The sequence below is a fragment of the Marmota marmota genome, unplaced genomic scaffold (genome assembly GCF_001458135.2).
Source record: "Marmota marmota marmota unplaced genomic scaffold, marMar, whole genome shotgun sequence".
NCBI lineage: Eukaryota > Metazoa > Chordata > Mammalia > Rodentia > Sciuridae > Marmota > Marmota marmota.
In genome coordinates, this window is record NW_026000026.1 from 65,863,092 (window position 1) to 65,875,374 (window position 12,283).

At 30.4% G+C, this 12,283-nt stretch overlaps 1 protein-coding gene across 11 annotated transcripts in view; it reads left to right on the forward strand.

The window, feature by feature from the left end:
• The window catches only part of Fer (FER tyrosine kinase), a 459,302-nt gene that overhangs the window by 199,771 nt on the left and 247,248 nt on the right, over positions 1–12,283 (forward strand). For 7 of the 11 annotated variants that reach the window (XM_048811559.1, XM_048811562.1, XM_048811566.1 and 4 more), the window contains 2 exons: positions 2,325–2,417; positions 10,384–10,587. In XM_048811559.1, the coding sequence (XP_048667516.1) occupies positions 2,325–2,417; positions 10,384–10,587 (297 nt within the window). Of the gene's footprint in view, positions 1–2,324; positions 2,418–4,846; positions 8,667–10,383; positions 10,588–12,283 lie in introns of those variants that run through there. The other 4 variants (XR_007350572.1, XR_007350573.1, XM_048811568.1 and 1 more) reach the window with 4 other exon arrangements.

Consider the following 12,283-nt stretch of genomic DNA (forward strand, 5'->3'; position numbering starts at 1 on the left):
TGTAAATCAATGGATGTGTAACTGATGTGATTCTGCAATCTGTGTATGGGGTGAAGGTGGGAGTTCATAACCCACTTGAATCAAAGTGTGGAATATGATATGTCAAGAAATTTGTAATGTTTTGAACAACCCACAAGAAAAAATTAAAAAAAAAAAAAAGAAAGTAAGATATTAGTATCTGCACCCGGTACTGTAGAGCTATTTTTCCTTCAGTTCTGTCCATGTTTGCTTCATGTATATTGGAGTTCTGATGTTTGATGCATATTGTTTATAACTGATGCATTTTCTTGGGGAATTGACTTCTTTATCATGTTGGCTTTTATAAGTTTTTGACTTAAAGCCCATTTTAGCTACCCCAGCTCCCTTTTGGTTACTATTTATATGGAATATCTTTTTCCATCCTTTCAGTTTCAACCTATGTGAATTTCTTATAGCCAGTCTTTAGTTGAATTAGGATTTGTTTTAAGTAACTCTACCAGTTTGTGGATTTTGATTACAGAATTTAGTTCATTTACATTTAATGTAATTACTGATACAAAAGTTACATTTGTGTTTTGCTATTTGTTTCTGTATGTCTTATAGTTTTTTCCTCTGTCACTGCTTTCCTTTTGAGTTTAACTTATTTATTTTGTTTTTATTCTTATTTCAATTCTTTTTGTGTATATGCTTCAGATATTTTCTTTGTGCTTACAGTGTCAATTACACATAACATCCTTATACCAATCTAATTTGAATTGATACCAATTTAACTTAAATTGCATATAAAATTGTGCTGTAAATCTCAAAAAAAAAAAAAAAAAGGACAAAAAGTAACCCAGTTCATATAAACTCTATAGTAATTTCTTTCCTGGACCCTCAATAAATGTCTTGAGTTGGGAAAAATAAGAAAGAAATTAATATACAGTTTATAGATAAAACAAGAAATACAAAGGATATGCCAGGAAAACAAAGTATTAAATCACACACACACACACACACACACACACACACTAAGGAAACAGCATAACAGAATATTTCAGACACCACTATAGTTGTAAAAAATTTTTCACATTAATTTTCACATAATTAAGCAAGTTAGTTATGTGATGATGAAGTTGCAATCATCTCTTCTGTTAGAAAGTTGTCTTAATATTGTTTTAAATGATTAATATGCATATATTTATAGACTAATCAGAACTATTAGCTCTATATCTGTTAGAAGGAAAAGTAAATAAAGTAGGAGTAGGTAAGTGGAGAGGTGAAAGTTGAATTTTATAAGGTAGCCAAGAAAGTCTACTTTTACTACTACAGGGACATACCCTGCTAATGGGGACAAGGAAACAAAAGGTGTTGTGGCCTGCTTAACTATTTTCCACAAGTAAAATGGAGCATCACTACTAATGAAAGACATGGAAGTATTGTTTGACAACAGGATCTCTTGTTCTTTGTCTGCTGTTAACAGTTGAAATGTAGTTCTTGTATGGAAATTGACATGTGCTTCCATTGCAAACCCTCATAAGTTTTCCTTTGTTCCTCTTATCTTTTTTTCCTCTCTTTTGTTACCCTCTTACCTATTCCATTCAGTTAGGAGTGTAAAATGGATCTGAAATTGTGAAATTTTAAGGAGAAGTTTTTTTCAGTTGTGATATATGATATTCAGAAATATACATTCTGAAGCAAATTTAAATATAGATTGACTTTTCTTAGTGGTAGTTCAGCCACTGCTGCCTTTTTATCTTAATGTCCCCACTCCCGAATTGTTACCACCAATCATATCATGATCCTCCTCCTTATCGTCATCCTGATGTGAATTTTTGGGAAATTGACCATGCACTTAAGTGGAAGTCACTTTAAAAATGTGTTCCATATAAATCTCCCTTTTTTCCTTCTGTTCTTTCTCTTGAAAATTTTTTACAACTATAGTATTATCTGAAATATTTTTACAACAATAATGTTATCTGAAATTTTCTGTTATGGTGTTTCCTTGTGTGTGTGTGTGTGTGTGTGTGTGTGTGTGTGAGAGAGAGAGAGAGAGAGAGAGAGAGAGAGAGAGATTTAATACTTTGTTTTCCTAGCATATCCTTTGTATTTCTTGTTTTATCTATAAACTGTATATTAATTTCTTTCTTATTTTTCCCAACTCAAGACATTTATTGAGGGTCCAGGAAAGAAATTTCTATAGAGTTTATATGAACTTGGTTATTTTTTGTCCTTAATGTCAGAAAGTTTATATTGACTTAAGTGGAAAACTTGATGGATAAATTGTGAATAAATACATAAATACAAAAATGTGTATGTATTGGCTAGTTTACTATTGTTGAAGGCTTGTGTCTTAATTCCTCCAGGAAAGAAAAGAGAGGCTCTCCAAATTTGAATCTATTCGTCATTCAATTGCTGGAATAATTAGGTCTCCAAAATCTGTACTGGGCTCCTCAGCAGTAAGTAGAACTAGCTCTGTGTGCTATAGTTGTTGTCTATCTTTTTTCTTTTGTTTGTAAATTTATAGTTATAAATAGAAAGATAAGAGCATAATTTAACTTTTAGTATGCATATGATTCTGTATATATGTCTATACTAAAACATCATATAACATTGATATTGGGAAGACAATATCAGTGGATCCCCCTTATTTGCAGGGGTTACATTCCTTACTGTATCTATCCCTACTGGATGTATGAAACTGAGTAGTATCAAACCATGTATATATTTTTTCCTATACATAACTATCATAAAGTTTAATTTATAATTAGGCACAGTAATAATAATTATAAAATAGAACAATTTTAAGAATATACTATAATAAAGCTATATGAATATATGGTCTGTCTCTTTCAAAATATCTTATTGTACTGTACTCGTTTTTCTTTGTGTGACCTTGTAAGATGATTTAATACTATAATTGCTTTTGGGAAACTGAAACTGCAGAAAGTGAAACCATGTATAAAGAAGGGACTACTCTATTAGAGTCTTCCTATACTATAGATGAATGATTATGGGAACATTTTATGTACTTTGGAGCCTTACTAGAGGAATAATATCAACAAATTTCTTGTGAAATAATACTTTTATAATAAAGATTACTGTATATGTATTTTAGAGCATATCAGTTTAAGTGTTCATATTTTTATGAACATTTTGATTATAAAATTAAAGTCTGATATATTAAACATTCAAACCTAGGTCTGGCATGTGACAGAGGTAGTGGGATAGTAGTTATCTCTGGAAAGAGCAATTTGCTCAACCCAGATATGCTGTGAACAAGTCCATGGAACTTTTTCTCTAAGGCATTAGCTTCCTATTTGAAGAAGGTTTTCCCCTCAAATATACAAGTAATTGAGTTATTGAGTTTTAATGTGAATGTGAATATTTCATGTGTTAAGCATGATAATCCAAGATGCATAACAATTCCAAACTACTCAAGTTTTAAGTATAGTTTATTTTAAGTTTTAAATTTAATTGTTTTAAATATAATTTATAACTTTTTTTCTTCTCTGCTATTTTTCAGGGTGTGCTAATATGGTAAAGGCAAAAATAGAAAAAAAACCTTTTGATTATTTTAAATGATATTTTTCTAATTATGAAAGTCTTAGAAAACTTGCTAGGTTAGCATAGTTGTTTGTTTATTGTGATATACTTCACATAACATTCACATTTTAAAGTGTACATTTAGTGTTTTTTAGTATATTTTGTAATATGCTATATTTTGTAATCACCAATACCATCTAATATCAGAATATTTTAATCCTCTCAGAAAGATACTGTATACCTGTTAGGAATTTGTTTCAATTTCCTCTTGCCTCATCTCCTGACAGTTAGCTATCTGCTTTTCGTCCTGTGGATTCCTATGGGTATGCCTCATGCAACACATGGGCTTTTATATCTAGTTCTTTTCACTTGTTATGTTTTTAAGGCTCATCCATGTTGTAGTGTATGACTTCATCCCATTTTTTGACCAACTAGTATTTCATTAATGGGTTTATCACATTCATCAGTTGATAGAAGTTTGGGATGTTTCCACTTTTTGGCTATTATCAATGTACAAGTGTTGTTTACATGAACAGATATTTTTACTTTTCTTGTGTGCATACCTAGGAATGGAATTGCTGAGTCATATGGTAATTCTAACTTAAATTTTTAAGAAACTGTGCAATTGTTTTCCACAGTGGCTACTACATTTTACATTCCTACTAGCAATGTATGAATGTTCTAATTTCTCCACATTCTTGGCAAAACTTGTTATTTTCTGTTTTCCATCTTTTAAAATATAGGCAACCTAGTGGGCATGTAGTTGTTTATTTGCATTTTCCTAATGACTAATGATATTGAGTGTTTTTCTCATGTACTTACTGTGTACTTGTATATGTACTTTGGAGAAACATAGGAAAAGGAAATTGGAGTTAATCGTAATAGTATTCTTACTTGAATAAGGTCTTTGTCTCAATGTTTTTGACAGTGGAGCTACCTTTAAAGACTAATGGAACATTTACATAGGTCTTTATGAAAGGAAGAACATAATATAGATGATAGATAAATTTGGCTTTAACTCTGTGTTTGATGTGATAAATCAAATCTTTAATATTTGTTGTCATTATTAGGGTAGCATTTAAATATGTTATTTTAGCTCCAAACATGTGCTCTTTCATTCATAATACTAAAGGAGTATAAAACATTATCAGTATCTCAGAGCACTGAGACCAACTTCACATGCAATTCTTCCCATTTTCAGAAGGTTATAATTTTGCATTGAGAATTCTCAGTGACTGCTTCTAAAGTCAATGTCAGTGCTGTTAGATTATACTGGCTGGCAATCATGAATGTCCATTTTAACAGAAAGTCATTCAAAACATACTATGCTTAATTGTTCCAGTCATGTTAAGAATACTGCTCTTTTTCCCGGACCATCCTTTTACTAAAAAATTTCTATGATGAGTGACTGAGCAAACCCCTTGTTTCATCTTACAATCTCTTGTGAATATTGGTTGTTTCACTGGTATGTAGAGTATATAATAGTAGCACTATATTCTTAAAATCAGATTAAAACACATTTTAGTTCAAATGACTTGTTCTTTAAACATCAGAAGAAGTGTTAAATTATGCAACTGTCTTCTTAAAATTCATTTTTTCTATTCTCTAGCATAAATAAGATTTGCTTGGTTACTTTTCAGAAAATTATAATTCAGCTAAGTTTAAGTTGTATATCAGATAATGTTGTATAATAATACTTGGCTTCCACCACTGACAGAGGAATGTGATTATTTTCATGTGCAGCACAAGCCACTTGTGTTTTTCAGCATTCACCTTTGAGTCTAGCAGAATAACCTGTGCTTCCTCTATCAAGACATATTAGATTTAAGTTAAATATTATACATTTTAAACCTTGATTGTCTTGTATTGTTTATAAGGTCTTCATTAATTCCCCCCATCATTAAAATGTAAAGAAGTAAATAACAAAGAAAATAGTGTTTTTGCTTCCATAACCAGATTCACTTATATAAGTTAGTCATGTTTATGAAAGTTTATTCTCTGAATTATGAATTATGAATCACTTGCATTAACATATGCAATTTTCAAGAAGGACTTTTTGGGATATTTCCAATATTTTTACTGTGAGAGATCAAATATGTTCTTGTATGTGTTTGCTCAAATGTTTAAAGTAATTTGCACAGATCATGTTAGACCGATACTGTGTTCCACACAGGCAATTCCAACTTGAAGATAAATGTTTAAATTTACTGAAATATGATTGCATACTGATTCATTGCAATGATCTGGTAATAGTTTAAGTTAAAATGTATAATACAAAATTAGCACTGAATTCAGCTATTTGATGAAAATGTGTTGATATTGTGGCATATTTTATACATAAAATATTTGAGCTTAAAGAAAAAATACTTGATCCTTAAAAAATAAGACTAGCAAAAATATTACAAAATGACAAAAATGACAGAGAATGAATGAGAGTCACAAGCACATTCATAAAGTGCACAAAATTAATAAAAAGAGAAAAGAAAGTAATTACTGATAAAGTAAAGACACTAAGTAAGTTGGAAAAAAGAGATATCAGAGGAAAACCAAAAGATATTGAAAAAAACAGACCTGTTACTCCATAAATGAATTCAAGAAAAATATATTTTGGTGAAGATAGTGTCTATTATGAGAGACCCAAGAAGGTAAACAAAAAGGCAATACAGGAAGCAAGTTGTGGAAGTAAAGTAATTTTGAGTTTGGCTTAGTTGTCTCTCTTTGTTTAATAAAGTTTCAGAAATATTTATATTTGAATGCTAATTTATGGTTCTATGTAATTTTGTATAGTCACCATTCTAGGGAACAGTGTTATTATTAGCTTACAACTAAACAAACTCAAAATCTTGGGTATTAAAAATTGTTAATTAAGAAATTTATGAAGAAGAGTTTTGTTGTTAGTTTCATTGTAGAAAGTAAACATTAGATAAAATATCTTTGTTTTGGTTAATAATCTCAGCACAGAAAAATTTATTAATTCTATTTTTTAGTGGTAACAAAACCTGGAATGTGTTGAATTACAGTCCTTAGTGCCAATCAAGACAGAACCACTTTCTAGTTAATTTTTATGCCATTTGGCCTGATTGCAGATGACCCTGAAAACCCAAATTTGTATTAAAATTTTTTTCATTGTCTTAAAGTAGTAAATAAATTCAAACTATTTAGAAATTTGGGGGAAAACTGGGAGGAAGAACATTATTTCTTTTGTTTTTATTTTATATAAATTTAACAGTTTGTTTTGAACTGTCAAACTCTAAATCATATACTTCTCCTAACTGTGGTTATATTTCCCCTTCTCTGAAAATAATTTTTGCTACCATCTTGCATGTTCCTATTCAATAGGCAAGGTGTTTTTCACCTTTGATGATTCTCTTACTTCAATTTTATGACATTTGATTCTTCATCCTGTCCTAAAATTCTCAAGTTATATAGTGTTTTTAAATTAAAGGGGTCTTATGGAATTTTTGAGAAATGTTTGGAATTCTACGAGTCAATTGTATATCAGAATATTACTAAACTAGATTTGGAGTAATTTATTACTTATATATGAAGTTAATTAAATTTGTGTAAGAATAGAAAAGAGAATTGTGTCTTTTTGTGGTTATTCAAAATACATTAAAGATTTTTAAAATATGTTGATATTTTATTCAACTTGTTGAAGCTTGGTAAGAGATATACTTATATATTTTCCATGCTGTTTTATTCTAGTTTTTGTTTTTTCTAATGGTTTATTTGGGTACATAATTTTAATGTACAAACAGACTTTTGTTTTTTAACACTTTTGTTTGTGCCTCTCAAAAAACAGCTCATCTTATCATGAGATAAAGGCATACAAATTTTTATTACATACTTGACATCTAGCCTGAACTATGGTAAGGAGAAAAGATGACCTACCTTTTCCCCTGGGAGGAAAAAACCCCCAAAAACAAAAAACAACTTTCATTTTATAGTATTGCCTATTCACATAAATAAATCTTTTTATTTCATTAAGCCAAATATGTTTTTTCCTGGAATATTCTTTCAGAATAAGACCTGGGGAAAATAACTGACTAGATGCGTAGTGTGGTCAATCAGGAAAATTCATCTTATTAAGTGTAACTTATTAACTGCATTAGATTAATTATAACTTTTATAAAAGTAGGCTTCTTAGCCTCTTATATCTTGGCAGAAATCTCTGGTAACTTAACCACCAATAAAAAATTTTTCCCCACAGAAGATTAGAAAGATGAGATCTTTGCGATAAAAAAGGCTTTCGTTTTTGATAACCATTGTAAGTTCTCATCATGCTGGATTTAGTTGCTTATACATCCTATATTCTATTACTATCAAGATTGCAAAGTTGTATTATAATTTCACTGAAATCATATTAATAAAAATGTCCTTTCCAGTGCTTCCAGAAAAGTCTTTGAAAGATCTGATAGCCCTAGGCAGAGGATATGTATGTATGCACAAACTTGATATACACCTGCAAACTACATCTCAAAGTAGTATTTTCAAGGAAATGGAGAAAAACAGATCTCAAACTTCCTAACCCCACAAAACTAATAAACCCATAGAACTGAAGTGTCATCATTGTAAGATAGCAATATAGGCTCCTTTATACTTTTTAAAAAACAAACAACAGAAGAAAAAAACCACAAAAAAAACCCCCAAACCTGAAACTTAGATATTTTCTCAGATTGATTTTTTCCCCAAACATATTTATCATCTTCAAATCCTTATATGAATTTCTTGAACCTTAGATGAGCTTTTATACTTCAAACCACTTTTCAGACAGTGAAATCTCTAAACTCTGCATTTTCCCTGTTGTAAAATAAATGTACACTTCGATGGAAAATTTAGCCAAAATAAGACCTCAAGAATATGACATCCTTGGGTGTGATGCTTTCCTATTATGTAGAACTCCTTGAGAGAGAGAGAGAGAGAGAAAGAGAGAGAGCGAGCGAGAGAGCGAGAGAGCGCAAAACAAGTTCTTTGAAAATATGTTACATTGAGTTTTTCATATTCAAACAATTTTGCCACAAAGAAATCTTAGAAATATTTCTCTTATAGTAAAATTTTTTATGCTGATTACAGTTAGATTCACTGTGATGTTTTAAAAAATAAACATCTGATTGTTTTAACTACCTTCAAGAATTATAAGCTACTAGTATCAATATGCAAAATAATTAATTTTGGTTAAATGATGCATTTATTTTTTAAAATATGGTTCTCTTACTTCTTATAGTTTTGCCTGGTTCATTATTAAATTTGTTCTCTAAGCGCATTTGGGGGATTACATTAAAATTTTTAAAAATATCATCTTTATCATAATTACTACTAAAAAGAAAAAGGGTTATTTCATTTATTAAAAAGTTTCCATGTACAGTCACACCCTGTATATATTTTTTTAAAATTTGAAACTTTCATAAGTAAAAACCAAATGTATACTTTTCTTTAAGTCTATTTGGGTACATTATCACTTTATTTTGTATGTATTTACTTTTAACCAATAAAAGAGTTCAGGATAATGTGAAATGGTACTTGTATTAGTGTTTTGGGGTTCTTTGGTGGTACCAAACAATGGAGAGTTTTCACTTAATTCAAAGACACCATACTTTGGTCATGCATCCAGTTCATAATATCAGCTCATAAAACCTATATGCAAATACTTGGCTTTTATTTATTGTGTTAGTCAGCTTTCCATCATCGTGACAAAATGCATTGTAAATAAAAAAACTTATTAGAAGATAGTGTTTATTTTGGCTTATGGTTTAAAAAGTTTCATTCTGGGGTTGGTTGACTCCATGGACTTCAGGCCTATGGCATCACAGTATATCTTGGCAGAATCACTTAGTGAAGATGCTGTTCACTTCATGTTAGCCAGGAAGCAAAGAGAGAGAAAGAGACAGGAAGGACCTGAGGTCTCAATATCCCTTCCAAGGACATGCCCCCAAATGTCCTAGCTTCTGATTTTCCTGTTTATAAATTACTTTCTCACGAGGCATTATGCATATTGTATTTTGAGAATCTTTAGAATGGATGCAAATTGTTATACCTTATCCATAAAATGTTCTTACCATCTGCATCAGGTTAGTTCCTATGGATGAATAAAATATAACAACAGTACTTTTTACTTGTGATCAGAAAATGTGTGATTATATCTACCATCATTCAGTAAAAATTCAAGGAAATATAATTACCTCTTAATTATATGTACTATTTTGGTATTAACATTTGACTTCTAAAAGAGTAGACAATTTGCTTTTCCTGCTGGGTCCCCTGGTTTTACACTGGGTTGTAATTGCATGTTAGTGGTGTGTTTTTCCCTAAGAATTTATCTTTCATTGCTGAATGGAAGCAGGACCAGCTGTGTGGCAGAGGTAATGGTTAAGGAAGTCCCATCGGTGAGAAAATGCACAGGAAGACAACTTTAAATTAAACTGAGATTGTGCTCCTGAAACACATGACAAGGACAATCTGCAGCCTATGTGGTCAAGAGATAATTCCACAAAAAGAAATAACTTTTAATTTAAATTAAAATAAACTTGTGTGTGATAAATGTGTCTTCATAATTTCTCTGGTTGTTAAATTTTAATATATAGATTTATTTTATGGCAGTGAATATGACTGTAAATGCTAACTCTAAATGCTAATATTGTATTGTGGTAGATCGAAAAACCAAAAGTATTGAAGGATTGTATTTATGCTAAACTTCAGCACTGATTCTCCAGAAGATATTTTTTCTAAACATTATAAAAATTTCAGATCATCATATAGAATTTTCTATTGGTAAATAAAAGGGAGGAACACATGTAAAAAGTATTTATAGATTGCTATGAATTTTACCAGGACAAAAATCACTGTTTTCTCTAATTTAGTTTTTAAAAAATATTTGTTCAGCTTTCTGATGTGATCTCCATAAGTGAGAAGCCCCTGGCGGAACAAGATTGGTACCATGGTGCAATTCCCAGAATAGAAGCACAAGATCTGTTAAAGCAACAAGGAGACTTCTTGGTGCGCGAGAGTCATGGGAAACCTGGTGAATATGTCCTTTCTGTATATTCTGATGGACAGAGGAGACACTTTATCATACAATTTGTTGATGTACGTTTTCAGTTTAGTTCATATGTATATTTTGATGTAGTTTGGAGTATAATTATAATATAATAATGAATGGTTTGCGATAAATGCCTATAATACTTAAAGTTTTGCACATAATTTTTTCTAATTTCTTAAATATGATGCTCCAAAATTAATTAAAACGTTAAGTCCTAATAAGGAAATATTTATTTTAAGTATTTTGCATTAAAATGGACTTTATACATTTTAAGTAAATTTAAATGTATCATATTTAAAATATGTTAAATTTGAGCATTAAAAGTATTCTAAATTAAAAATAAAAATAATGTTAATATCATTATTTTTCTTTTTTCTAAGGAAACTTAAAATTATGAAATGTATACTTTTGAGATTGTCCCTTGAAATTTCTTTGAAAATGGTACCATGAGAAATTTTTAAGAAATATAGTATTGAATAGTGGTAATTAGATTTCTTAATGCACGGGACAATATTACTTGACAATATTGGTTTTGTCATTAAGAATTATGATTTTTCCTTTATATATAATGCTTTTTGGTATTAACATACAATAAACAGAAAATAGTGAAATTTTAAAAATGATCCATTCACATTGCTAAATTATCATTTTTATCGTTATTATTATTTGGTACTGGGGATTGACCCCAGGCATGCTTTACCACTGACTTACATCCCCAGGTCCTTCTTTGCTTTGAGGAAGGGTCTTGCCAAGTTGCTGAGACTGACCTGGAAGTTATAGTCCTCCTGACTCAGTATCTTGAGTTACTGGGATTACAGGCATGTGCTACCATGCCCAGCTAATGATAAATTGTTTTATGAAAATTTTTAAGTATTGATAAACTACTTTATATATTTGTTACATTTCCTTTGCTGAGCATTAAACAGATGAAGAGTAAATTCAATTTTTTTTTTTGCTTAAACCTTTTGAGAAATTTTTAATGGCAAGATTTTGGTGTATGAAAAATTGATTCATCTATTTGTTATTTTTTGTAATATTTTTTATTGTTCCTTTTTTAGTTATACATAATGTTTGAATTCATTTGGGCATAATTAAAAGGCATGGAATATAATTTGCTCAAGTTCAGTTCCCTGGATTTCCCTTCCCTCCTCCTTCTCTCCTGCTATTTACTTTCAGATTTTGGGGGAGGAGTTAGGTTTGTATCTTGTGTATATACATGATGGTGAGATTTACTGTATATTCATATATGCACACATTTCTCTGTTCTTCCCTTATCCAATCCCTTCTCTCTCCCCCTCAGTCACTTCATCTAGTCTTTCTTCTATTTTGATGGAATCCCCCCTGCCCCATTTGTCATTTTTCACTTCATTATTTCAAATGGCAGGCATTTTCAAGATGTGATACTAATTGATTTATGGAAAGATCAAACTATGAAAATTAAATGAACCTAATAGAGTTTTAGGTAACTTAGTGACTTATACATCTATCCATATGTACAAATATATGTATGTTTATATATATACGTATATACAAACATGTATGTGTGTGTGTGTGTATGTGTGTGTATCTGTGAGGTGAAATTCACGTGTCATAAAATCAACCATTTTAAAATGTATGATTCAGTAGCATTTGGTGTATTCACATCTAGCAATTGTAGTTAAATAAAAATGATGGGCTGGGACTGTAGCTCAGTGGTCGAGCGCCTGCCTCGCACGTGTGAGGCACTGGGTTCGATCCTCAGCA